Source organism: Erythrolamprus reginae, chromosome Z (assembly GCF_031021105.1).
Source record: "Erythrolamprus reginae isolate rEryReg1 chromosome Z, rEryReg1.hap1, whole genome shotgun sequence".
In the NCBI taxonomy this organism is placed as follows: domain Eukaryota; kingdom Metazoa; phylum Chordata; class Lepidosauria; order Squamata; family Dipsadidae; genus Erythrolamprus; species Erythrolamprus reginae.
This window is the reverse complement of record NC_091963.1, coordinates 48,994,448-49,021,626: the sequence shown is the minus strand read 5'-3', so window position 1 is coordinate 49,021,626 and position 27,179 is coordinate 48,994,448. Positions and strand designations below refer to the sequence as shown.

General features: G+C 42.3%; 1 protein-coding gene across 4 annotated transcripts in view; it reads left to right on the top strand.

Moving 5' to 3' along the window:
* Positions 1-27,179, top strand: part of TBC1D5 (TBC1 domain family member 5) — a 584,043-nt gene that overhangs the window by 384,077 nt on the left and 172,787 nt on the right. For all 4 annotated transcript variants that reach the window (XM_070727730.1, XM_070727732.1, XM_070727729.1 and 1 more), the window contains 7 exons: positions 3,090-3,179; positions 3,275-3,346; positions 6,016-6,083; positions 14,408-14,510; positions 20,224-20,312; positions 24,522-24,572; positions 24,661-24,730. In XM_070727730.1, the coding sequence (XP_070583831.1) occupies positions 3,090-3,179; positions 3,275-3,346; positions 6,016-6,083; positions 14,408-14,510; positions 20,224-20,312; positions 24,522-24,572; positions 24,661-24,730 (543 nt within the window). The remainder of the gene's footprint in view (positions 1-3,089; positions 3,180-3,274; positions 3,347-6,015; positions 6,084-14,407; positions 14,511-20,223; positions 20,313-24,521; positions 24,573-24,660; positions 24,731-27,179) is intronic.

The window sequence follows — 27,179 nt, the reverse complement described above, 5'->3', positions numbered from 1 at the left end:
CCGTAATCTTTGGTATATCCCATGTTGGACTCTCCTTCCAGATGCAGTGGAGAAGAACCGTTGTACATACCTGAACGGTCTTCTCGATGCACTGGAAGGAGTGTCCAAACCCACCCGGCATGGTTGTTTCGCCAGGTCGCCGGAGTGTTGGGGTTACAAGTTACAAATTTTATGAGGTTATATTATTATAGTTTAATAAACAGGTTATCCTTAAACTGGCTTCGTTTTTAAAACTGAGGTATTGGGGGCTGCTAAGGGGCGGTGACTACCTCATATTTAAATATTTAAATTAACTCAGTCTCTACCAATAGGATTGGTAAATTACCCATGTTGGACTCTCCTTCCAGTGCATTGAGAAGACCGTTCAGGTATGTACAACGGTTCTTCTAGAGCATGGGTCTCTAACCATGGCAACTTTTAAGAGTTTTGGACTACAACTCCCAGAGTTCCTCAGCCACCTTTGCTGGCTGATGAACTTTGGGAGTTGAAGTCCACAAGTCTTAAAGTTGCCAAGGTTGGAGATCCCCGTTTTAGAGCATTAAAGATTCAGCGAAACTCCCGTTTTCCTCAAGACAGTAGGTGAAGCTGTAAGATTTACCAGAAAGTTATAAACTGGGAACACATCTTTATCTATTCTTATCTATTTGCGTCTTTCCCCTTTCCATGTCGAGAGTGGGGGCGGTGGGAGGGGGAAGGAAAGGTGGGCGTGACTAACCTACCAAATGAGAGAGATGCCGAAGAGAGCAGCGCAGCAGCTCGGCACTTGCAAATCTTTTCCCCAGTCTTGAATCAACCTCGTTTGCTATAGCAACTGCAAATGCCTCAAAAAAGAGTTGCAAGTGCTAAGATGCATCTTGGGGGGAAGCAACTACAGTACCCACCTCCGTTGGATCAGGCAGGCATTTTATTTCCACAAAGTTTTTCTTTCTTGCTCCTCTTGGAAAACTTTTTCATGTGGGAGGAAAAGTGAGCTACACACACACACACACACACCACTTGCAGAGGTTGGAAAAGATTGCCAGAGGTGTGTGTGTGTAGCTCACTTTTCCTCCCACATGAAAAAAGTGGGGGGGGGAATGGAGGGTTGCAGAGAAATAATGGCTCTCCTCCCCGCCCCAAAACGTTGGGGAAATAAAATGGGACACAGCCCAAGGGGTCAGAAGAGATCCCAGGCTGGCCTGGCAGATAAAGGGAGAGTAATCTGTGGCTACGGCCACAGCTCCTCCCCCCCCTCCTCCTCCAGCACCACCCTGCCTCTTTCCCTCGCTGGGTGAAGTAAGCTGTCTCGTTCTACCTGCTCGTGCCAGAGAAGTTCAATCGTGCCAGCAGCTCCCGGGCTAAAGGGATGCGTGCCAAGGCTGCTCCTGAGGGGGGCATTGTCCTCTCAACTCATCCAGCCGACAGAGGAGCCTGCAGGGCGGCTTCAATCATCTGGCAGGACAGGGCTCGGCTCCATCAACCCTCACCCCAATTTCCTGCCTTCGGGGGCGCCTTTGGGTGGGTGAAGCGGTGAGTGAAGGCGCTCCAAGCAGAGGGCGCCAGTTCTGGAATTCCCGAGCTGAGGCAGCTTTGCTCGGAGCGCCTTTGCCGGTCTCTGCACCCTCCCAAAGGTGCCCCCGAAGGCAGGATATTGGGGTGGAGGCTGATGGAGCTGAGCCCCGTCCTGCCGAATGATCGAAGCCACCTCACGGGCTCCTCTGCCAGCTGGATTCATTACGGGGACACCTGCCTGCTTCTCTGAAGCTGGTGCCACATGCCCCTCTCATCCCCGGGGCTGAGCCGCCGGCCTCCAGCCGACAACTGACAGTCAGCCTTGGAGATAGCCCCCACAGCTGCTGATCCTCCCCACATCCGGTGTATAAGACGCACCTGGTTTTTTGACATGCCTTTTTGAGGTAAAAAGGTGCGTCTTATACACCGAAAAATACGGTAAGTCCAAAGTTTTAAAATTTTTCTATTTTCATTAGACCTTTTAAATTTTTTTAATTATGTTGTATTGTGTTATATTACAATACATTATTTCATTTAAGTTATATAAACCAGTATTTTAATTTACCATATTTTTCGGAGTATAAGATGCACCAGAATATAAGACGCACCTTAGTTTTTGGGCAGGAAAATAGGGAAAAGAATCTGCTTACCAGATAGTCATCTGGGTAGCATCCTTAGTCTGGTCAGTTTCAGCACATTATTTTATCCCCCGGTTAGGGCGTTTGGAAATCATTATTCGCAGAGAGTAACAGTGAAAAAGCTTGCAAGCGGGTAAGAGCTGGGAACATCATTAGCACCTGGTTAGGGCTGGAAAGAAACATTTGGAGCAAATTATAGCAATGAAAATAATACTGCAAAGACAGGACTTGGAAAACATTCTTAGCAGAGAGTAACAATGAAAGAGCTTGCAAGCTGTAAGAGCTGGGAACATCATTAGCACCTGGTTAGGGCTGGAAAGAAACTTACTTGGAGCAAGTTAGAGTAATGAAAAAACTCTGCAAAGACTTAGAGCTTGGAAAACATTCTTCACAGACAGTAACAATGAAAGAGCTTGCAAGATAAAAACTGGGAAGGTCGTTAGCACGTAGTTAGGGCTCGGGAGAAAAAGCTTTGAAAAAAGCTGCATTCAGAGTATAAGATGCACCTGAATATTCAGCCTCTTTTGGGGAAGAAAAAAGTGTGTCTTATACTCTGAAAAATACAGTATATATTTTGAAATCAATAATTGCATCGAAGCATAAAGTAATTATGTTTTTTTGGAAAAGGTAAGGACCCTATTTTAAGGGCTTTTAAACTTTAAATTCTATCTTTAGAATTACCACATAAATTATAAAAGAAAAGGAACCATATATGGTAAGACTACTTAGATATTTTATATGCTTTGACTATCAGATAAACATATTAAAGCAGCTTATTTTCAATTGTTATTATTTAATTCTTTTCCCCATTAATCACAAAAATGATTGACATAAAATAATGTTTTCAGTCATTATAGGCAATTTGTTTTAATGATCTTATATGAAAAAATAAAATATTTAGAAAATATTAAAGTTAAAAATGATGTTTATTTTTCTGATTCACATTTTGTTTCCTTTCAGCTATTTTTGAATATTCTACCTTCTGATAGAAATCATTGGATTACAAAAACAATAAAGTCAAGAGCATTATATAATAATGTAAAAGAGGTTGTAAGTAAAGCTTAAAAGAAATTTATTTATTTTTGAGTTCATATTTTCCTTATGCCTTAAGTGCTACTACATTAATGCCTTTTTCCTATTTACAGCATATTACAAACCCCCGGAAAGCTGGACAGCAAGACTTAATTATCAACAATCCACTTTCACAGGATGAAGGGGTAACCAAGTTGCACTTGTATTTTTTGACTACATAAAAATCATTTTTAAAATGTGATCTAAAAGTTTATATGTTAAACATTTAAGCTATTGCATAGTAAGGTTCTCTAGGTATATTGCAAGTCTATTAAAAGTAATAAAACACTAAGAACTATTTTTGTTGGATAATGTACCATCAACACACACCTGACTCCCCCATGCCAAAAACTTATACTACCTCATCATTCTGGTGAATGTTTCTAAAATGTATAGGCCAAGAATCCCAAGAAGTTTATCAAGATAATGTAAGTCCAGCAAGGTCACCCAAGGAATAAAGGTTGCACAGTTAAAATTTAAAATGAGTGATGAATGTTATCACTCATTGTAGCTTTGGAATGAGTGATAATTATGACAGGTCCTCATATTTATGATCAGCATCCTTTAGTCATGTGATTATTATCTGTACACTTATTGCCCAGCTCACAGTTATATGGCAACCTTCAGTCTTGAAAGACTATTGTATCCTGCTCTTGAAAGAGTTCCTAGAACAGCATCTAATGTGGCTAAAAAGGCCAGTCCGAGAGTAGCAATCCCTTCCACACTGAGCGCAGAACCATACTGTTCCCTGCTTGGCTCCCAGATTTTGCTGGTTCTGGGACTGCCTCTTTACCTCAGCCTGCCGAACAAGTGTCTCCTTGAAATGGAGAAGGCCATACTGCATTTTTAGCCTTCAAGCTGAACCATCAGAGGTAAAGGTTTCCCAGCTGTTAATATCCATTCCCAAAGCCTTTAAATCCCTCTTACAGATATCCTTATATCGCAACTGTGGTCTCCCTCTGAAGTACTTTCCCTGCACTAATTCACCATAAGGGAGATCTTTCGGAATCCACCCATCATCCATTCTCACAACATGCCCAAGGCAGCGAAGCTCACAATTGCAACATTGCATTTTTGAGTCACATGATTGTCGTTTTCAACCTTCACTGCTAGCTTCCAATAAGCAAAAGTCAATTTGGAAAGTTGGAAAGAGGTCACAATGGTGATTCCATGATGTTTACTTAATAACACTATGAGTTTCACTAAACAAAAATTCTGAAGCTGACATTGTGAAGGGACACAATCATGTGACATCATTGTTTACAATCATGATGCTTAATGATAATTGGGATAGGAATTTTGATTGCTAAGCATCATGATTGTAAACAATGATGTCACATGATTGTGTCCCTTCACAATGTCAGCTTCAGAATTGATTGCCTAGAGAGCAATTTATTACTATAAAAATGACATGTAACCATGATGTTGTTAAAAAGTCAATGACTTTTTAACCTTTTTGTTATTTTTCAGCAAATAAAACTGTTTGCTTAATTTTGGAACAGACTAACTTAACCACCAAGTTTTCCATTCTTACCAATGAAATATATGTTGTCTTTTTAAATAACCAATGAAATAAAAGGAATAATATTAAGCAGTGTTTCCTGTAACTGAAGGCAAATTTTAAAAACCCAGAAAGTTGTACAGACTTCATAAAATTATATTCAAGCTTTTGTTGTAGTTCTTTTTGGGTTAGGCATCATTTAAACTACTATATTCTCTGCATAATAAAACTTGTCCTTCAATTTTCTGTTGTGATGTAGATCTAGCTGGAGATTCTGTAGTATAACATGATTTCTGCATTGAAGAACAGAAACCATGTTTACACAGTGATGTTAAGTGTGATTCTGGCCAGTTTAAAGTCATAGTGTTTTTCAGAAAGTTTGATTTTTGCTCATACTGATGTAAGATAGAAAGAAAGAGTACTATGAAAAAGGGAGAAATAACTTGATGATGAGTAAACACTTCCGACTTTGGCAATAATTGTTGAAGTGTTTTAAAACTATTGCATAGTCCGACTAAGCATCATTTTAAAATCAGAATAAGTTACACATTACAACTGTCATAAAACCAAAAAACCAAAATCAGAAATATTAAAATGAAAAATTTTATAGCTAAAGTTACAGATCAACATTCCTGAATAAAACAGTCATGCTGTTTTATCCCTGGACAAAACAATTGTGCAACAGTATCAGCAACTGGAAGGGAAAATTAGACAAAAAGCACATATATGTCTGCATAAATATATAGATATACATATATGAATGCAGTATGTATGTACATCTATACATACATATATACTCCATGTGCAGAATACTTTAAAATTGTAACAATAGTAGGCAGCTTATCCAGTTTATTAGCTAAAATCCAAAGGTGATTCTTTTGAGATATTCATTCTTTCTATCAGACAGCAGTAGAATGTTTGCAATTTTTCAATATCATATAATTCAGGATTTTTAATGTTTGATTTTTAGAAGAACATTGATGGCTTAATGTGAGCATCATGACAGACATAACTGAGGTTCTGATTGAAGAGGATGTTTTGTCTGGGTTCTAAAAAACAGGGCTTATATAGGAAAAAAATGACTTCTTTGTGCAAAATAGGATGGCTTATTTTATTGATATGTGCCCTCAGGTGTTTGTTTTATTTTTCATCTCCTAGCAACTACATACTGATAGATATTGTATGCCCTTCGTACAACACCTATCAATTGCAGTAGTTTAGTGGTAGTTTTGCAACTGCCAGTTCATTTTTGGAGGGTTTTTTTTGTCCCTGATGTATTGACCGTCTTTCAAATAATAATTTATCCTTTTGCAGAGTCTTTGGAACAAATTTTTTCAGGATAAAGAACTTCGAAGCATGATTGAACAAGATGTAAAACGAACGTAAGCATCATTATTAAACATTTTATAACATTTCATTTCTATGCAATACATTTCCCAGTTTGGGACTTAGATATGGACAGCTAGAACTGTCATTCAACACTTATAAGGGTTTGAAGAAAAGTTTGGCTTATAGGTCATATTGTAGCTCTAAAATCTGTATGCTTTTCTTCCTTATCTGAAAGAATAGCATAATTTACTCATAACTTAAATACCTGGTTTCAGTGAAACAAAAAGAAGATCAGTTGCATACAATCTTTTTTGATTAGTGGGATTTTTAACGTTTCTTTGAAAAACAATATATATCATCAGAAGCTCTAAAATGGCTCCCCTGAAGGATAAGGGGTACAGACAGTTATAAAATGTCCAATTCCCAATATATACAGTAGTGATCTTTTGTCAAATCCCCTGCAGCTTTCTATTTTTTTCTTTACTACCTTAGTTTATGACAGGTGTTTTTGTCAGACATCTTTATTTTATATGAGTTTGTACAGTTTATTATATAAGTTGACATCTTAATGCAGCATAGTCACTAGCTGTGTTTTGAAAAAACCTAAAAAATAAAATCGGATGAGGCAGGGATCCTGGGAGAGACCCACAGATATATTGTTGCTCAGAGCACCAGATTGCCTATCCTGCATAGCCAAATATTTTTTTTATTTTCTAATTTACCTTTTCATGTAAATAGTTTTATTATAAATCAGTACTATATTCAGGGGTGGGCTACTGCCCGGATGGAGAAGAACACAGTGGGGTAGCGAAAATGGAGCTCCACCCCAGAGCACCTAGTTTGCACCGAAAGATGTTAAAGGAAAATGGGTGGCATCTTTTTGGGCATCCTCTGAGTTCTTCCTGAAAGCATTTAAAAAAACCCAAAGCCGGCGATTCTGCTACAAACAAAAGTGTCTAGAAAAAGTATAAGGAGATAAGATCTGATAAGATAAGAATTAATTCTATGTGTTCTGGGTTTCTACCTCCGCTTCCTTTCCGAATGGCTATAGTATTCTCTAGAACAGAGTTCTTCATAGCTGGCTGGAGAATTCTGGGAGTTGAAATTCACAAGTCTTAAAGTTGCCAAGTTTGGGGACCCCTACTCTAGAAAATAAAATGAATAATGCTTGAAACCTAATGTTTTGCCAGAAACCTTTCTTTTTTTGGGTAGTCTGCAGGAAGGAGGGTTAAGACTCTTATGTGGAATTGAGTAGTTTGGAATGTTCACTTAGAACATAAGACCATAAGAAGAGCCATGCTGAATCAGGCCAAACCCCATCAAGTCCAGCATTCTGCGTCACACAGTGGCCCACCAATTCTTCATGGGGATCTTGAGCAGAAAGAGAAGTCAAGACCCTCCCTTTACCCTGACCACCAACAAATGGTACTCAAGGGAATCCTGCCTTCCTCAAGCAACATAGAGGCGGTACATGGACATCCGTTTCAATAACCACCGATACACTTGGCATCCATGAATCTGTCCAATCCTGCATGGAAGGTATCCAGGCTGACAGTTGTCATGACCTCTTCTGGAAGTGAATTCCATAAACCAACAACCCTCTGGGTGAAGAAAGATTTCCCTTGATTTGTCCTCACTTTCTTACCTATGAGCTTTAGGGATTGCCCTCTAGGTGAAGAAATATTTCCCTTGATTTGTCCTCAATTTCTTACCTATGAGCTTTAGGGAGTGCCCCCTTGTCCTAGTATTGTGTGATAGACAAAAATAATTTTTCTCTATCCACCTTTTCTATCCTATGCATGATTTTATACACTTCGATCAAGTCACCCCTTAAACGCCGTCTTTCAAGGCTGAAGAGACCAAGGCGTTGCAACCTGGTTTCATAAGGGAGATGCTCCATTCCCTTGATCATTCTTGTTGCCCTTTTTTGCACCTTTTCCAGTTCCATTATATCCTTCTTGAGGTGCGGTCACCAGAACTGTACACAGTACTCCAAGTGTGTTCTCACCATCCATTTGTACAGAGGCAATACAGTGATCCCTCGATCATTGCGAGGGTTCCGTTCCAGGACCCCCCGCAATGAGCGGGTTTTCGCGAAGTAGCGCTGCGGAAGTAAAAACACCATCTGCGCATGTGCAGATGGTGTTTTTACTTCCGTCGCAGCAGCGAGACTTCTCCACTGACTCCTGGCGAACTTCCCCGCTTTAGGAGTCAGCGGAGAAGCGGCGCACCTGTTTTAAAACGATCGGAGCCGGCCTGGGGGTTGCTGGAAAGCCCCCCCAGGCCGGCTCCGATCATTTTAAAACAGGTGCGCCGCTTCTCCGCTGACTCCTAAAGCGGGGAAGTTCGCCAGGAGTCAGCGGAGAAGCGGCGCACGTGTTTTAAAACGTCGCAGCCGGCCTGGGGGGCTCGGGGGCTTGCCCCCGAGCCCCCCAGGCCGGCTGCGACGTTTTAAAACACGCGCGCCGCTTCGCAGCTGTCTCCTGAAGCCGAACGCGGAAGTTAGCGTTCGGCTTCAGGAGACAGCTGCGAAGCGGCGCGCGTGTTTTAAAACGTCGTTTTAAAACAGGCGCGCGGCTTCTCCGCTGACTCCTGGCAGACTTCCCGGGTGAAGGGCGAAGGGCGGGCGAGCGGCGAAGGGCGGGTGGCCGGGCGAAGGGCGGGCGAGCGGTGAACGGCGGGTGGCCGGGCAAACGGCGGGCGAGCGGGTGCTGGGGGGGCTTCGCCCTCCCGCCAGCAAGAGGGGGAAGACCCAGGGAAGCCGCCCAGCAGCTGATCTGCCCGGCGCCATCTACGCATGCGTGCCCATAGAAAAACGGGCACGCATACGCAGATGGTGTTTTGACTTCCGGGTTGAAAAATCGCAAATTAGCCTGTTCGCAATGGTCGGGAACGCAATAACCGGGGAATCACTGTACAACAATTACCGACTTATTTTCAATTCCCTTCCTAATCATGCCAAGCATGGAATTTGCTTTTTTACTGCTGCTGTCCACCAAAACCCCAAGATCCCTTTCTTGGGTTGTCTCAGAAAGTTTGATCCCCATTAGTTGGTAGATAAAAAAGGGGTTCTTTGCCCTGATGTGCATAACTTTGCACTTGTTTAGGTTAAAATGCATTTGCCACTTTGTTGCCCACTCAATTTCGAAAGATCCTCTGGAGCTCCCAACAATCAGTTTCACTTTTCACTACCTGGAACAATTTAGTGTCATCAGCAAACTTTGTGGCTGTGAAAGTAGCAAGGAACACTTTAGTTTGTTGCCTTTGAGTACGTGTTTATTTTGTGAGTGGCTATTATTCATGATTATGAAGGCACCTTTACAACAATGCTTAAAATATGTTTTCAAAATTCTAAGTGAGATGTTTCTGTCATTTCACTGTTCTATAGCTGATCACTTCTAGGATGTGGGTGAATTCAATGACCTGCCTGTTTTGAGTCCATTGATATGGACATTGTTTTGAAGTTGTTGGAAAATCCTTGGTCATGTCGCATGAGGCACTTCTGTGCCCCCTCCTCAAGAAGGCTTCTCTCGACCCAGCTGTACTTAATAACTATAGTCCAGTCTTCTCCTCTAGCTCTAGCTGTCCTTGGAAGAAGCCGGGACCCCTCAGCCAGACAGTGTCATTTAGTGGGGCCTAGGGGAAGAGCCTTATCTGTGACGGCCTTGGCCCTCTGGAATCAGCTCCCTCCAGAGATTCGCACTGCCCCCACCCTCCTCGCCTTTCGCAAGAGTCTTAAGACTCATTTATGTCGCCAGGCATGGAGCAATTAGATCAACCCCACCCCCTTTACTAAACATGATGAGTGGTTGTGAATGAATTGGCTGACTGATTTTAATATATTGGGATTTTAGTTTGTAATTTTTTAATTAGTTAGATTTGTTGTTGCATTGTTCATATTGTATCTTGTGAGCCGCCCCGAGTCTTCGTAGAAGGGCAGCATACAAATCTAATAAATAAATAAATGATGAAGATGGTGATGATGATGTTGTTGATTGTCAAGCCACTTTCTCCTGGTCACATGTCTGATAAGCCACTCCTACCAGGTCACATGACCATCAAGACACACCCACAAAATAAGCCACACCCACAGTGTGGAAGTAACGTTTTGGTAGCCCTTCACTGATTATATGTTACATTAAAATATAATTATATGTACAGTGGTACCTCAAGATACGAACCCCTCGTCTTACGAACAACTCGTGATACGAACCCGGGGTTCAGAAAAAATTTGCCTCTTCCTATGAACTTTTTTCATGTTACGAACGCCAAACCCGAACTTCCGGGTTCAGCGTTCGGAGGCTGCTGGAAAGCCGCCCGGCTGTTTTAAAAGGTGACAGCCGGTGGCGGGGCTTCTTTCCGGGTTCGGGAGGCCACTTTGGGGTTTTGTCTGGGAGAGAGGGCAGGAGGTCCGGCGCTGGGGGAGGGAGTCAGGAAGGTCCTCCTGCTCTCCTCCCCCCAGCGAAAAACACAAAGACGGTCTGACAGGCAGGGCAGAGCAGCCTGGAGCAAAGGGAGTCTGAAACCGCCGCCGGCTTCAGCTTCCCATTGCTCCACGGGCGGCGGCTGACAGCCTTTGTATTTTTGGCTGGGGGGGGGGAAAGCAGGAGGCGCAGGATCGGCGGGCGTGGGGCGAGGCAGCAGGTCTGCATCCTGGGCGGGCGGCGGGCGAGGAGGTGCGGCCGAGCGGGCCAGCGAGGGTGCATCCAACTTGAGGGGCTGGCGGGAGGAAAGCGAATGCCACGGGGCTGGGCTCGGCTCCCCCCTCGGCTCCCCCCCTTACCAGCCCCGCCGCGGAAGGCTCCATTCTGTTCCCTGAATGGAGACCGCCGGCCGCTCAATCGGGCCGGCAGGGAACAGAATGGAGCCTTCCGCGGCGGGGCTGGTAAGGGGGGAAGCCGAGCCCAGCCCCGTGACATTCGCTTTCCTCCCGCCCGCAGCCGAAACTGATCGTGGGCTCCTTCGCAACCTCGGAGAGCTTCCAGGGCATGAAAGCTCACGAAAACCAGGAAGCTCTCCGAGGTTGCGAAGGAGCCCACGATCAGTCAACTGCGGGTGGGAGGAAAGCGAATGCCATGGGGCTGGGCTCGGCTCCCCCCTCGGCTCCCCCCCTTACCAGCCCCGCCGCGGAAGGTTCCATCCTGTTCCCTGAATGGAGACCGCCGGCCGCTCAATCGGGCCGGCAGGGAACAGAATGGAGCCCTCCGCGGCAGGGCTGGTAAGGGGGGGAGCCGAGCCCAGCCCCGTGACATTCGCTTTCCTCCCGCCCGCAGTTGACTGATCGTGGGCTCCTTCGCAACCTTGGAGAGCTTCCAGGGCATGAAAGCTCACGAAAACCAGGAAGCTCTCCGAGGTTGCGAAGGAGCCCACGATCAGTCAACTGCGGGCGGGAGGAAAGCAAATGCCAAGGGGCTGGGCTCGGCTCCCCCCTCGGCTCCCTGCCTTACCAGCCCCGCCGCAGAAGGCTCCATTCTGTTCCCTGAATGGAGACCGCCGGCCGCTCAATCGGGCCGGCAGGGAACAGAATGGAGCCTTCCGCGGCAGGGCTGGTAAGGGGGGGAGCCGAGCCCAGCCCCGTGACATTCGCTTTCCTCCCGCCCGCAGCCGAGACTGATCGTGGGCTCCTTCGCAACCTCGGAGAGCTTCCAGGGCATGAAAGCTCATGAAAACCAGGAAGCTCTCCGAGGTTGCGAAGGAGCCCACGATCAGTCAACTGCGGGCAGGAGGAAAGCAAATGCCACGGGGCTGGGCTCGGCTCCCCCCTCGGCTCCCCCCCTTACCAGCCCCGCCGCGGAAGGCTCCATTCTGTTCCCTGCCGGCCCGATTGAGCGGCCGGCGGTCTCCATTCAGGGAACAGAATGGAGCCTTCCGCGGCGGGGCTTGTAAGGGGGGGAGCCGAGGGGGGAGCCGAGCCCAGCCCCGTGGCATTCGCTTTCCTCCCGCCCGCAGCCGACTGATCGTGGGCTCCTTCGCAACCTCGGAGAGCTTCCTGGTTTTCGTGAGCTTTCATGCCCTGGAAGCTCTCCGAGGTTGCGAAGGAGCCCACGATCAGTCGGCTGCGGGTGGGAGGAAGGCGAATCCCCCGTGGGCTCCGTTACATCTTCTGCTGCCAGCCAGGCCATGCTGGCGGCAGCGGAACAATCGCCTTCCTCCCGCCCGCAGCCGACTGACCGTGGGCTCCTTCCCGAGCTCCCTTCCTGAGCCTCCCGTTCTCTCTCCCCCCCCCTCGCCCCTTCGCCTCCCTGTGTTCCTAGGAGAAGTGCTGGGGATTGAGGCAAGACAGACCTTCTGCTCCTCACCAGCACTTCTCCTAGGAACACAGGGGGGCGAAGGGGCGAGGGGGCGGAGAGAGAACGGGAAGCTCAGCATTCCGTCAGCCGCAGCGCTGGCTGTCAACTTTTCTTTTTAAAACTGGGCAGGAGCTGACTTGCCTCCCCAGTGCTAAAAAGAAAAGTTGACAGCCAGCGCTGTGACTGACGGAATGCTGAGCCTCCCGTTCTCCCCCCCCACCTTGCCCCTTCCGGTTTCGGCGTTCGGGAGACCGCTGGGTTCCCAGCTGTCTCCGAACGCCAAACACCAAAGCCGAACTTCCGCGTTCGGCTTCAGGAGACAGCTGGGAAGCGGCGCGGCTGTTTTAAAAGGTGACAGCCGGCCTGGGGGGCTTCCCAGCACCCCCGAACCCTGTGCTGGGAAGCCCCCCAGGCCGGCTGTCACCTTTTAAAACAGCCGCGCCGCTTCCCAGCAGTCGCGGAAAGCCGTTTTTTGCGGGGGGGGGTTTTGGTTGCACGGATTAATTGACTTTACATTGTTTCCTATGGGAAACAATGTTTCGTCTTACGAACCTTTCGTCTTACGAACCTCCCCCCGGCACCAATTAAGTTCGTATCTTAAGGTACCACTGTATTTTTAAAAGAGTTTCTATGAGAAATAAAAAAAGAATGAGAGTAACTCACAGATCTTGTGATTAGATTATGTTTATAATGCAAGACTGAACAGATGATTTTCTATAATTCCTAACACTTAATCAATAAAAAGTAATGAGTAATTAGTGAGAAATGTCATTCATGTAGAGGAATTTAGCATTGCTATTTTTGTAGATAGTTTTCCTACTGCCAAAGACTCCTTCTTTAAGTATTCCTTATTATCATTGTGAACGTTCTTTCATCTCCGTAGCCCAGGGTCATTCCGGTTAAGGAACTTATCAAAGCTAGAAATCAGATCCGGAAAATATTTTGTCAGAGAGAGAACTGTGATTGCATTAAGTAATTCGAATTAAGCTCAATTACTATTTATCTAGTACAGTATCTTTCTGTTATGATTATACCATAGTTCTATACTGAAATTAGGGATAAGAAAATAGTTCCTATGGATTTTAAAATGCAAGTTGGTATGATTGATTTTTTTATTTATAAAATTAATAGACATAAGTAACAAAACAGTGACCAGGAAATATTGACATTCCTTATTACTTTATATTGTATGCCTTATACTTAAGCTGAGTTTTCAGATATATTTATGCTGTTAGATGCATAATTAAAATCTGAGTATGCTTTCATGAAAATGTTCGCAGATGGTATTTTTAAAGGGGAACAGTTCAGAATGTTTAAGATTATATAAATATCTATAAATATAATTGTGGAATTAAAATTTGAAAAAGGATAGTTTTGCTAGTTTTAGAGCCATTGTAAAAATATTGAACTCTTACTTTGACAGACAGCATGATATGTTTAGGGAAAATGTGGGTTGTTTTTTTTTTAAAAAAATACTAAAATTTATTTAGTAAATAAAAAAAATATTGTATATGCATCTTAGGTGGTTGCTTCTTGCCATCTGAACAAATTATCCTGTTAATTTCTATTTTAATATTATATTTTCTCACTAGTCTAGATTAGAATGATTGAAATTTAAGGAAAAAATGGGAGGGTCTGTTCAGTTCTCAACTCTTTTCTAGCATTCAGAACTTCCAAAATGAAATGAATAATAATCTTCTCAATTTGTTTTCTGTTTTATTCTTTGATTTTTATATTTCTTGCTGTAGCACATTCTATTGATTTTTGATAAACTTTCTTCCATATTACTGTAAACAGGCTCCCATCAGTCTGTGTTGCAGTTTCATAGAAATTTATTCTTCTAGAAATAATATAGAGCGTGGTAATATATGAAATAAATAAATCACCTATATTTTCAATTACAAAATATATCAGAAATGTTCTTGTGTTTGATGGCAAAGCACTCTGAATGAATAGTGTACTCATTGGAGGTTCATTGAGTAAAAAAGAAAGAAATCTAACAATTGAAACCTATTATAATCCTAAAACATTTTGAGCTTTGTCATTTATATTAAGGTTGTTGTGTTTTTTTTGTTTTGGTTAATCAGATTTCCTGAAATGCAGTATTTCCAGGAAGAAAATGTGAGGAAAATTCTTACTGACATTCTCTTCTGTTACGCTCGGGAAAATGAGCAGTTACTTTATAAACAGGTAATGAAACATATTATATGTGATAATCCTCGATTCAACATTTTTTCTATACATCTCACAATTAATTGAACTGCAAGATAGTCTTTATTATTCTAAACTTTGATATAAAGATTTAAAAAGTGAAAAATAAACATTTTTTACATTTTTCTTCACAATAAAAACACATATGACACCATATTTCCTCAGTACAACTTAATAAGCATATATCTTTTAGGTACAATTCTTTAAAAAAAAAGAAACCTCAAATACCTTCTATTTATATCTTTACTTTTGGTAACTTTTGGTATTTAACTCTTGCTGCCTCCTTTACCTAGTTTTATCATCTGGATTACACAAATTATCTTCCAATTAAATTCACCGCTATTATTAACTTTCTCTACTAGATATTATATGTCTAATTTCTTAAATCTAAGTTGTGGTGCTTCTTTTTCATCCTTGTTTTCTTTATTCATCATTCCCTTTTTTTCTTACTCCCTGTTTTTCTCATAACTAAAAACCCTTACCCCCTAGAGGTTCCATATTTACTTACATTTACAATAAAATATCAAATCATACATTCATTATATATTATTTCATATTCATAATCAATATGATGAGCTAGCAGGACTGTTGGAAGAATTCTGGGAATTGAAGTCCATAAACTTTGATATAAAGATTTAAAAAGTGAAAAATAAACATTTTTTACATTTTTCTTCACAATAAAAACACATATGACACCATATACCCTCAGTGCAACTTAATAAGCATATATCTTTTAGGTACAATTCTTTTTTAAAAAAAAGAAACCTCAAATACCTTCTATTTATATCTTTATATTTATACCTTCTATATAAGTCTTGAAGCTGCCAGGTTTGAAGTTTGTAAAAAGTGTACATGGTTTTAAAAAGTATACATGGTTATAAAAAGTATTCTGCTACACTGGTATTTTATTACACAATATAATACTACACCATTTGGTTCAGAATTCTTTTTTCCGTGATAGCTTGACAGCTCCAAGACTTATGGACTTCAATTCGCAGAATTCCTCCACCAGTTCTGCTAGCTCAGAAATGGGAGTTGAAGTCCACAAGCCTTAAACTTGCCAGGTTTGAAGATCCTTGCACTCCTAACCTCTAACTTGGGGATCTTCCAACTTGCAGCTTTAAGACTTGTGGTCTTCAACTCCCAGAATTCCTCCATCAGTCATGCCAGACTCGGCTCTCTTCCTGGTTCTTTCTCTCCCCCCCCCATACCCACCCACCCCACAGTTCAGATTCATACCCCCTTCTGCTCTAGCTGGACTTAGAGCTGGCATCGCTCAGCAACTGCATGACAGCTCCAGCCTCTGAAGACATAGCAGCCACGAGTGGGAAGCCAATCCCAGCTGAGGAAAATCTGATGAAGATTATGCACCTGGGATCGGCTGTAGTGTGAGTTCAGCTGGGGGCGGCTAGCTTTCCACCAGGTTCTTTTCTTTTCAAGAGAGAGAGAGAGAGAAAAGGGGTTGGGCAAATAACCAGCTTCTCTAGAGAAAGAAATGTATATCTCCCATCAATTGCAGCGTAATTCTGTCTGTCTGTCTGTCTGTCTGTCTGTCTGTCTGTCTGTCTGTCTGTCTGTCTGTCTTTCTGTCTGTCTGTCTGTCTGTCTTTACATTGCAATTGATGGGAGATACACATTTCTTTCTCTAGAGAAGCTTGTTATTCGCCCATCCCCTTTTTTTCTCTCTCTCTTTAAAAGAAAAGAACCAGGTGGAAAGCTACCCTTCCCCATCTGAACTCACACCACAGCCGATACCTTCCTCAGAGCTTCCTTGCATTGCAAGTAGAGCAATGGAAAAAACCCTGCATAGATTTAGGACGTGGAAAACATTCTTCTTTGCAGAGAGTAACAATGAAAGAGCTTGGATACATTAATAACACCTGGTTAGGGCTAGAAAGAAATATCTGGAGCAAGTAAATGAAAAAAAAAACTCTACGAAGACAGGTTTTGGAATACATTCTTGGCAGAGATTAACATTGAAAGAGCTTGCAAGTGGTAAGAGCTGGGAACATCGTTAGTACCTGGTTAGGGCTAGAAAGAAACTTACTCAGAGTAAGTTAGAGTAATGAAACAAACCCTGCAAAGACTTAGGGCATGGAAAACATTCTTCACAGAGAGAAACAATGAAAGAGACTGCAAGGTAAGAGCTGGGTTAGCAGCTAGTTAAGGCTGGGGGGGGGGGGAAGCTACATCCAGTGTATAAGACACACCCTAATTTTCAGCCTATTTGAGGGAGGAAAGGGGTGCGTCTAATACACCGAAAAATACGGTAAATATGGTATTGAAATTAAATGACAGAAATATAATTCTTAGGAACAACCCAAACTTTTTGGCTCTCACAAGTCCAGATTAATTCGTAGATGACATTTTCATCTGTCTGTGTTTTGAAAGATTCTGCAATCCCCTATTGTTTACACCTTTGTGAAAGCACATACAGTATTTAGCCAAATAGAGTATTAGCATCACACTACTTCATCAAATAGAACAAATTTACATATAACAAATAAGAGAAGAACATTTGCTAAAATGAACAACTCATCTTAGATGGATGTGCTTTATTACAGGAAAACTACAAGTGTAGTAAGACCAGTTTTTTATAAAAAAAACCTTTTCCATTTTCTCACAAGCTGTTAAAAGGGGAGAAAGGTGCAGAACAGGGTGGGGGGAAAACGGGAGGAACCCATGGAGATCAAGAGGGGAGAAAGGTGCAGGACAGGGTGGGAAAAAACGGGAGGAACCCATGGAGATCAAGAGGGGAGAAAGGTGCAGGACGGTGGGAAAAAATGGGAGGGACCCATGGAGATCAAGAGGGGAGAAAGATGCAGGACAGGGTGGGAAAAAATGGGAGGGACTCATGGAGATCAAGAGAGGCTCTTTTCGCCTTGCTTCATTGGGACTGCCACCTCTTGCCACCTCTCGCTGTCCCTCCCCCCACTCCGTTCGCCTCAGCTTCGTCTTCCGGCAGGTTTTTTTTAAAAAAGCCTTAATGTTTTGGATTTTCCTAATCGGCTTGCACGCATTATTGGCTTTTCCATTGATTCCTATGGGAAACATTGTTTCATCTTATGAACTTTTCACCTTACGAACCTCGTCCTGGAACCAATTAAGTTCGTAAGACGAGGTATTACTGTATTTTACTTTCTTTGTAATCTTCATTTTTGTCAGCTTTTCTAATTGTTTTATCTGGAAGTCCGTCATATTTTTTGTTAGTAATTGCGTCTTGTTTTTATTAATTTTCAAACCTGCAACACTCCCATATTCTTCTATTAAATTTACTAATTTTGATATCGAAGTTAAGGGATCTTCTATTATAAAAGCAACATCATCTGCAAATGCCTGGACTTTATAGGATTCTTTTTTAATCTCTAATCCTTCAATATTATTATTTGTTCTTATTTTTCTTAACAAAGTTTCTAATGTTAAAATAAATAACAGTGGTGAGATAGGGCAACCCTGCAATTTTGCAATTCCTCTTTGTATCTCAAACTTTTCTGTTTGATTGTTGTTTAATATAATTTTAGCCGTTTGATTTGAGTATATGGCATCAATTATATTAAAAAATTTGGTGCCGAAATTCATTTTGTGAATCAACATTATTAAATGCTTTTTTTGCATCTAAAAATACTAATGCCATTTGCTTTTCTGTGTGTTGTACATAATATTCCAATGTATTTATAATTGTCCTCAAATTATTTTTAATTTGTCTACCCGGTAAAAATCCATTTTGATCTTCATGGATTATTCCATTCATAATATTTTTAAGTCTAAAAGCGTATATAGAAACAAAAATTTTATAATCTACGTTTAGTAAGGATATTGGCCTATAGTTTTGAATTTTTTCCTTCTCTGTTCCTGGTTTATGTATTAACGTTATTAAAGCTTTTGACCAGGATTTTGGTATTTTGCCTTCTGCAATTATCTTATTAAAAATCTCTAACATATTCGAAATAAGTATGTTACTATTTAATTTATAAAATTCCACCGGTATTGCATCAGGGCCAGTAGCTTTGTTATTTTTCTGATTTTTAAGTATTTGTTGTAGTTCAGCCATTGTAAATGGTGCATTGAGCTTTTGTTGTTGTTCTTCTGTTAGTATTGATAAATCTATAGAACTTAAAAATTCAAAAATCTTATCTTCTATTTCTTCTTTTTTGATATAATTTTTTGTAAATACTATTTCCTTCTTTTCATCTGTTCTATATCTTATTATACCATTACCACATTACATTATTTAATGGGTGACGTTCGCGCCAAATATCTTTCAATAGTAGTTCTGAACTCATTTTCCACTCTTCCACTCACTCTTTATTGATAAAGGCAAGGAAAAAAGGAATTATTTTTCTCTCCAGAATGAAACTTTAACAAGGTTTGGGAAAGGTGCCAAACTTGGCCTAAATGGTATTCCTTAAATAACAAAGTCCATTTATCATTCAAGAATATGAATCAGCTCACTGAAATCCAGGGCAAAAGTCATCCAGCAGAGAATGACTTTTAGTGAGGCAGAAATTATAGTTTCGAAACCATTTTCAAGCACACTCCCATTCTAAAACCTCTTCCATTGAATAGCATTGAAAACCCACACCCAATTACCCAAAGTCCTTTGTTTTTATACTGCCTGGAAGTGATATCACACCCCAAAGAGGCTAAGGCTGTAGCTAATACCTTTTACATTGTAACTCCTCTTACCTTTTCTCCTATAGCGAGGATCTATCCACTAACTATCCACTCTAATTTATTCCATTGTCATATCAGCCCCCTCTACTGGTTCTTTGGGTTCACTCAGGTCACTTTCTCCCTCACTCTCACTCTCTGCATCAGCTGGCAATCCTCCTAGCCCAGGGTATCCAGAAGGGCCTGGCTCATCCTCCTCAGAATCTGACATGACCTGAGGTGGATAAGACCAGAGTGCTTATTTTCAATTGTCATGCATCCTTATTTACTTCTTAAATATTTCTTTACCCTTGTATTATTCTAATTGCCCTTCAGAAAAAATTGCTTGGTCTTAAAGGTTAATTATCCATACATATCACCTAAATCTTACAAAATATTATCATAACAATATCATTACTGAGTAAAAAGGAAAAACAAAAAACACCCTCAAACTACAAACAGGATCCATCATCTTCATCACCCACTTCCATAGAATATTTCCTAATTCATTCACATAAATACTTAAAATCATGGGGAGTAAGAATGTAAGTACTACGTCAAATACTTATATAGGGCATTAGTCTGTGTAGTAGTCAACTAGATTAATTCAGTTATCTCACAGCATAGATGTTGATATTCTTCAATTATCATTCCCTATAATTGTTATGAAATGTTTAGTGCCTACCATTGAAGAGATTCTATACGAACTTCAGGGCTAGTAATAATTGATTAGGTAGTAGTCTTGATCCTCCATGAAAACCCCAATGGCTCTGATCTTTCTTCATAGTAGAGTTGTTATTATTCACAACAGTATATAATAGTATTTTTTAAACAAGCAAAAGTTTTAAATAGAGCTACATGCAAGTGCTTGGTGGCAAACTCACTGATACTCTGCTGTTTTAAAATAGTGTGATTTTTCCATTTGTTTGAGAATATTGTAAATACTAATTAAAATGTAATCTATATTAAAAGCACTCAGTAATATAGAATTGATAAATTCTGATACATTAGATAAAATCTAGAATTTTCTTTTTAATTGTAGGGCATGCATGAACTTTTAGCACCTATTGTCTTTATTCTGCATTGTGACCACCAAGCTTTTCTACATGCAAGTGAAGCAGCACAACCAAGGTAGGCATCTTAGTTCCCCGCCCCCCAATATATTCAACAAAATATATTGCACTAAAATAGAGTATACATTTAGAACCCAAAGGTAGTATCTGTTACACTTGTCAGTTGCCAAAACGTATTATATTTGAAGAATGATACAATCACAGAGCATATATTTTAACCTGGATATAGAGATGCCCAAAATCTAAATTGCTGAATTGCATTACAATTACTGTAATGCTTACTTGTACTGTAGATAATAAATACTAATACAATACATTTGATTGACGTGTGTTGTTTTTTATTTTAAATCTTAAACATAACTGTCAGTACATATCCAAACTTAATATATTGCTGTTTGGATTTCATGTTAAATAAGTGTAAGCATATGAATGCTTACATATTTTAAAATATGTCACTTAATATTAGAAATCATATACCGTATTTTTCGCTCCATAAGACGCAGTTTTTTTCCTCCCAAAGTAGGATGAAAAATCAGCGGCGTCTTATGGAGCGAAGCTGCAGGCAGGGAGGGGGGGGGAGGCGCTGGAGCAGAGGGGGGGCGGCGATATACTCACCAAAAGTGTCCCGCCTCTGTCGCCGCCTCTCCTCTTCCCAACCCTGAAGAGTCGCGCACCGCCTCCCGGGAGCCCAGCCGACTTTTGGAGCCGTTTTGTTTTCAGCTGGGCTCCCAGGAGGCAGAGCGTGGCCGGGTACCGTGTCTTCGCCTCCGCGCGCTGCCTCCGCCCGGCCGAGAACAAAACGGCTCCAAAAGTCGGCCGGGCTCCCGGGAGGTGGTGCGCGACTGTTTCCTCTTCGCTGCAGAGCCACACGGAGGCGAAGACACGGTGCCCGGCCACGCTCCGCCTCCCGGGAGCCCAGCCGATTTTTGGAGCCGTTTTTTTTTCAGCTGGGCTCCCAGGAGGCGGAGCGTGGCCGGGCACCGTGTCTTCGCCTCCGTGTGGCTCTGCAGCGAAGAGGAAACAGTCGCGCACCACCTCCCGGGAGCCCGGCCGACTTTTGGAGCCGTTTTGTTCTCGGCCGGGCGGATGCAGCGCGCGGAGGCGAAGACACGGTACCCGGCCACGCTCTGCCTCCTGGGAGCCCAGCTGAAAACAAAAAGGCTCCAAAAATCGGCTGGGCTCCCGGGGGGCGGTGCGCGACTGTTTCCTCTTCGCTGCAGAGCTGTCGGGAAGAGGCGAAGACAACGGCGCCCTCCACTCTCTCTCCCTCTCTCTCTCTCTCTTTTTCTCTCTGTTGCCGGCGTGGTGAACGAGAGAGAAAGAGAGAGAGAGAGAAAGGAGGGGAGAAAGAATGAGAAAGAAAGCGAGAAAGTAAGCAAGAGAGAAAGACAGGGAAAGAAAGCAAGAGAAAGAGAGGGGGGAAGAAGGAGGAGGGAAAGACATAGAGGGAGGGAAGGAGGGAGAGAGAAAGAACAAAAAAGAGGGAGGAAGGAAGAGAGAAAGGAAGAGGGATGGAGAGAGAGGGAATGAAAGATGAAGGAAGGGAGAGAGAAAGGGGGAGGGAGAGATAGAAAGGAGGGAGAAGGGGGTAGTTAGGGAGAGGGAAAAGGAAGGGCTTGGAGAAAGGCAGGGGGAAAGAAAGATAGAAAGGAAAGAGGGAGGGAGAGATAGAAAGGAAAAAGGGAGGGAGGAAAGAGGGAGGGAAAGATAGAAAGAAAAGAGGGAGGGAGAGATAGAAAGGAAAGTGGGAGGGAGGAAAATAGAACAAAAATATTTTGAGCCAAAAAGTAACTATCACACATGAGCAAGGATAGAATTATGGATGCAAGAACTTGCTCATGTGTGATAGCTACTTTTTGGCTCAAAATATTTTTGTTCTATTTTCCTCCTCTAAAATCTAGGTGCGTCTTATCAGCAGGTGCGTCTTATAGAGCGAAAAATACGGTATGTATAAGATGAAAACCTACAGATAAGCTAAATATATAAATTTGTGAATTATTTCATGTGGTTTCATTTTCAATCCTCAGAAAGATTTTACATCCAATCTGAAAAGATTTACCTTTGAAACTACTTAATATAAGTAGTACTCAAGTTATGAATGTAATGGAGCCTGCCCATTCCTTCATAACCTGAGGTTTAATGGGAATGAATCTCATACCTTGAACACAATCACTCCTGCCTTTAACCTACTGTATTTTTCGGTGTTTTACTCCCCAAAAGAGGGTCAAAAACTGGGTGCGTCTTATACTCCAAATGTAGCCCCCACCCACTTACCAGCCCCCACTCCTGGGCTCCGATTCCAAGATTGGAGCATGCAAGAGACCAAGGGGGAGCATTGAGTTTTGGGTGGTGGGCCATTTCAGCCGGCGCTCCTGCCCCAAAGTTCTTTCCTTATTCCAAAAATGGGGCATGCAAGCAGAGCTGCCTGCCACCCAGAATGCAATGCTCCCCTTTGGTCTTCACACAACTGACAGTTTGGGGCTCGAGACTCCTGCGCAGCCTTCAAAGATGCCAGCATCACCAAAAGAACCGCGATCTCACACCCTGAAACCTCTCCCCCCATACAGCTGGACACTCCACTGTTTTGAATCAGGGAGGGGATTGTGTGCTACCATCTGTAAACATTTTCATCCCCAAATCCAGATAGGGGGCATCCAACTGTGTGGAAGGAGAAGCTGTGTGGTGTGGGACCATGGTTCTTTTGGCAACACTGGCCAAATGCTCTTCAAAGACTTTAGCAATCGAGTTGTTGAAGCGTGGAACTCATTACCAGACTCCGTGGTGTCAACCCCCAACCCCCAACATTTTTCCCTTAGACTTTCCACGGTTGACTTCTCTAGATTCCTTAGAGGTCAGTAAGGGGCGAGCATAAGTGCACTAGTGTGCCTTCCGTCCTCTGTCCAATTGTCTCTCCTATATTTTATATATCTTTTCTCCCATCCATATATCCTTCCTCTACTCTTCATTGATGTATTCTATTCTCATATCTCTTCTTCTATCCCTTCCATGATATTTACTACTACACGTTTTTATTCTCTTTAACTTTCAATTTGTATTGGACAAATAAATAAATAAATAAATAAATAAATAAATAAATAAATAAATAAATAAGTAAGTAAGTAAGTAAGTAAGTAAATAAATTCCAAATGCTCTTCAATGGTCTTCTATTCCAAAAATGGGGTGTGCAGGCAGAGCTGCCTGCCACCCAAAATACAATGCTCCTCTTTGGTTTCCGCACAATTGACAGTTTGGGGCTCAAGACTCCTGTGCAACCTTCAAAGATGCCAGCATTGCCAAAAAAGCAATGATCCCATGGCCCACAGCCCTTCCCCCACAGCCAGATGTACCGCTGTTTGGAATCAGGGAGGAGATTGTGTGCTGCTCCTCTTTGGTCTCCACACAATTGACAGTTTGGGGCTCAAGACTTCCGCACAGTCTTCAAAGATGCCAGCATTGCCAAAAGAGCTGTGATCTTGCACCCCACAGGGAAGCCTCTGCAGCCTGGGGAGGGTGAAATACGAGCCTAATGGGCCCACCAGAAGTTGAGAAATAGACTATTTCTGGCTTCTAGAGGGCCTCTGGAGGGCGGGGAATGCTGTTTTCGTCCTCCTCAGGTATTGAATTATCGGTGTGGGCACGTGCATGTGCAATAGCACGCGTACACATTTTTGGCACCCGAGGAAAAAAAGGTTCACCATCACTGAATTAGCCTATAAGAGCTCTTTTCCTGAAGCAATGGAAGGGAGAATCTCCAAGCTCCAAATTCTTTCATGGTTCTAATGAGGGAGGAAAGGATCAAATTTTTCAGTGGTGCATTCACTGGACATATTATGCTCTTCTTTCATATTAGAGTTCTAATGCAAAATAAAATGAATAAGGATCATTGTCAATTATTAATTACTGATTAATAATATTTAAAATAATTTATATTTTAAAAAGTACTGTTTTAATGTATTTGAATGGTAAGCTTTCTGTTTGTTTATTTGAATTATTGAATTATATGAATTATTCTAGATCAAATGTATTGAAATAATATTTGTGGCATTTGTTATTTAAAATAATTAGATAGTTCTTTCTAATTGTTTTGCATACAACATAACTTGATTTTCCCCCCTGATCTATAGAGAGAGTAAAGGCTCCATTTGTCTAAACTGGAATTATAATTTTAATGATAAAGGCTAGTTTTATTTACCTTGCATTTCTGTTATAAGTTATTTAAGGAAACTTCCAGAAATAAATGTTTAAATATGAATGTATTTTTTTCCAGTGAGGAGATGAACATTCTTTTGAACCCTGACTACCTGGAGCATGATGCCTAGTATGTTCAATAATTTTCATTTGTTCTTAAATTTATGATTTTGATTATTATGATTATTATTCTTATCTAATGATATAATTTCTTTCAGTGCAATGTTCACATATCTAATGAAAACAGCGGAACATTGGTTTTCAACCTATGAGCATGACAGTCAAAAGGTATCTATTGATAGAAATTAATATGTAAAAATATTTTTAATTAATTATGTCTAATATTGAATGAAGTAAATATGCTATTTAAAATCTGCTGTAGCAATATATTTGAAGATTTTATTCTTGGACAACATAAAATGTTTATGGTAAACAAATTTTACAGTTCTCTATTCCTGTATACTGTACCATATTAAAACAAAACTACATTAGTGTTTTTTATACAAAGATCAGTAATCTGATCAAATCAAATGTATTACTTTGCTGTTTAATTCCTTATATAATTTTCATCATAAATTGCTATTGTTGTTTTCCTTTATGCCCAACTTTTAGCAATTTTGTGGGGTTTACAATTAATTAAAATTAAAAATGCAAAACAAAAAGGAATCCAAATCAATATATAACCAAACCCCCTTCCCCCCCAAAAAACCCTCACTTCTTTCTGCCCCAAACATTAAGACAATAATTTTAACAGCTTTCAGAACTTCATCAGCTTTTAGCCAGATAGATCTTTGTGGTAATTCCAAAACCGAAACCTGAAGCAAAGAGGGTATTTTTCCTGAATCCCAAAAGGTAATATTGCTTAATTGGTGGGATTTGAAGTGCATCCATTCTGCCTAATTGCATAAATGGACAGAAATAACTGGAAAAGAGTGATCCCTGATATTTATTTATTAAACAAATTTATATTAAACAATATATTTATTAAACAAATGTACAGTATATGATTAATATATGGGATCCACAACATGCTGTGCCTTCCTACTCTGGAGCATTGGATAGATGTAACAAGGGAGTGGTAGTCTTTCAAAGGAGCCAAATCATGTAGGATTTTAAAGGCAATGACCAACAACTTGAGTTGCAGCCAATAGATTAGATTAGATTAGATTTATTGGATTTATATGCCGCCCCTCTCCGAAAACTCGGGGCGGCTCACAGCAAGACAAAAAACAATATATAATGACAATCCAATACCCACCAATCCAATTTCAGTTTTAAGCTAAAAATTCACAAAAACAACCCCAAGTATTAAAACAAATAAACAAAACACACATACAATCAATCTAATACCAAAACAACATGGGCAAGGGGGAGATGTTTCAGTTCCCCCATGCCTGACGGCAGAGGTGGGTTTTAAGAAGTTTGCGAAAGGCAAGGAGGGTGGGGGCAATCCTAATCTCAGGGGGGAGTTGGTTCCAGAGGGTTGGAGCCGCCACAGAGAATGCTCTTCCCCTGGGTCCCGCCAGACGACATTGTTTAGTCGACGGGACCCGGAGAAGGCCAACTCTGTGGGACCGAACCGGTCGCTGGGATTCGTGCGGCAGAAGGCGGTCCCGAAGGTATTCTGGTCCAGTGCCATGAAGGGCTTTATAGGTCATAACCAACACTTTGAATTGTGACCGGAAACTGATCGGCAACCAATGCAGGCTGCGGAGTGTTGGAGTGATATGGGCATACTTAGAGAAGCCCATAATTGCTCTCGCAGCTGCATTCTGCACGATCTGAAGTTTCCGAACACTTTTCAAAGGTAGCCCCATGTAGAGAGCGTTACAGTAGTCGAACCTCGAGGTGACTAGGGCATGAGTGACTGTGAGCAATGACTCCCGGTCCAAGTAGGGCCGCAACTGGCGCACCAGGCGAACCTGGGCAAACGCCCCCCTCGCCACAGCTGAAGATGTTCCTCTAGTGTGAGCTGTGGATCGAGGAGGACGCCCAAGTTGCGGACCCTCTCTGAAGGGGTCAATAATTCCCCCCCCAGGGTAATGGATGGACAGATCGAGTTGTCCTTGGGAGGCAAGACCCACAGCCACTCCGTCTTGTCTGGATTGAGTTTGAGTTTGTTGACACCCATCCAGGCCCCAACAGCCTCCAGGCACCGGCACATCACTTCCACTGCTTCGTTGACTGGGCATGGGGTGGAGATGTACAGCTGGGTATCATCGGCATATTGATGATACCTCACCCCATGTCCTTGGATGATCTCGCCCAGCGGTTTCATGTAGATATTAAATAGCAGGGGGGAGAGGACCGACCCCTGAGGCACCCCACAAGGGAGAGACCTCGAGGTCGACCTCTGACCCCCCACTAACACCGACTGCGACCGACCAGAGAGGTAGGAGGAGAACCACTGGAGAACAGTGCCTCCCACTCCCAACCCCTCCAGCCGGCGCAGAAGGATACCATGGTCGATGGTATCGAAAGCCGCTGAGAGGTCAAGGAGCACCAGGACAGAGGACAAGCCCCTGTCCCGGGCCCGCCAGAGATCATCCATCAACGCGACCAAAGCAGTTTCCGTGCTGTAGCCGGGCCTGAATCCAGACTGCCGAGGACCTAGATAATCGGCTTCTTCCAAGGACCGCTGGAGTTGAAGTGCCACCACCTTCTCGACAACCTTCCCCATAAAGGGAAGGTTGGAGACTGGACGGTAGTTATTAAGCACGGCTGGGTCCAGGGAAGG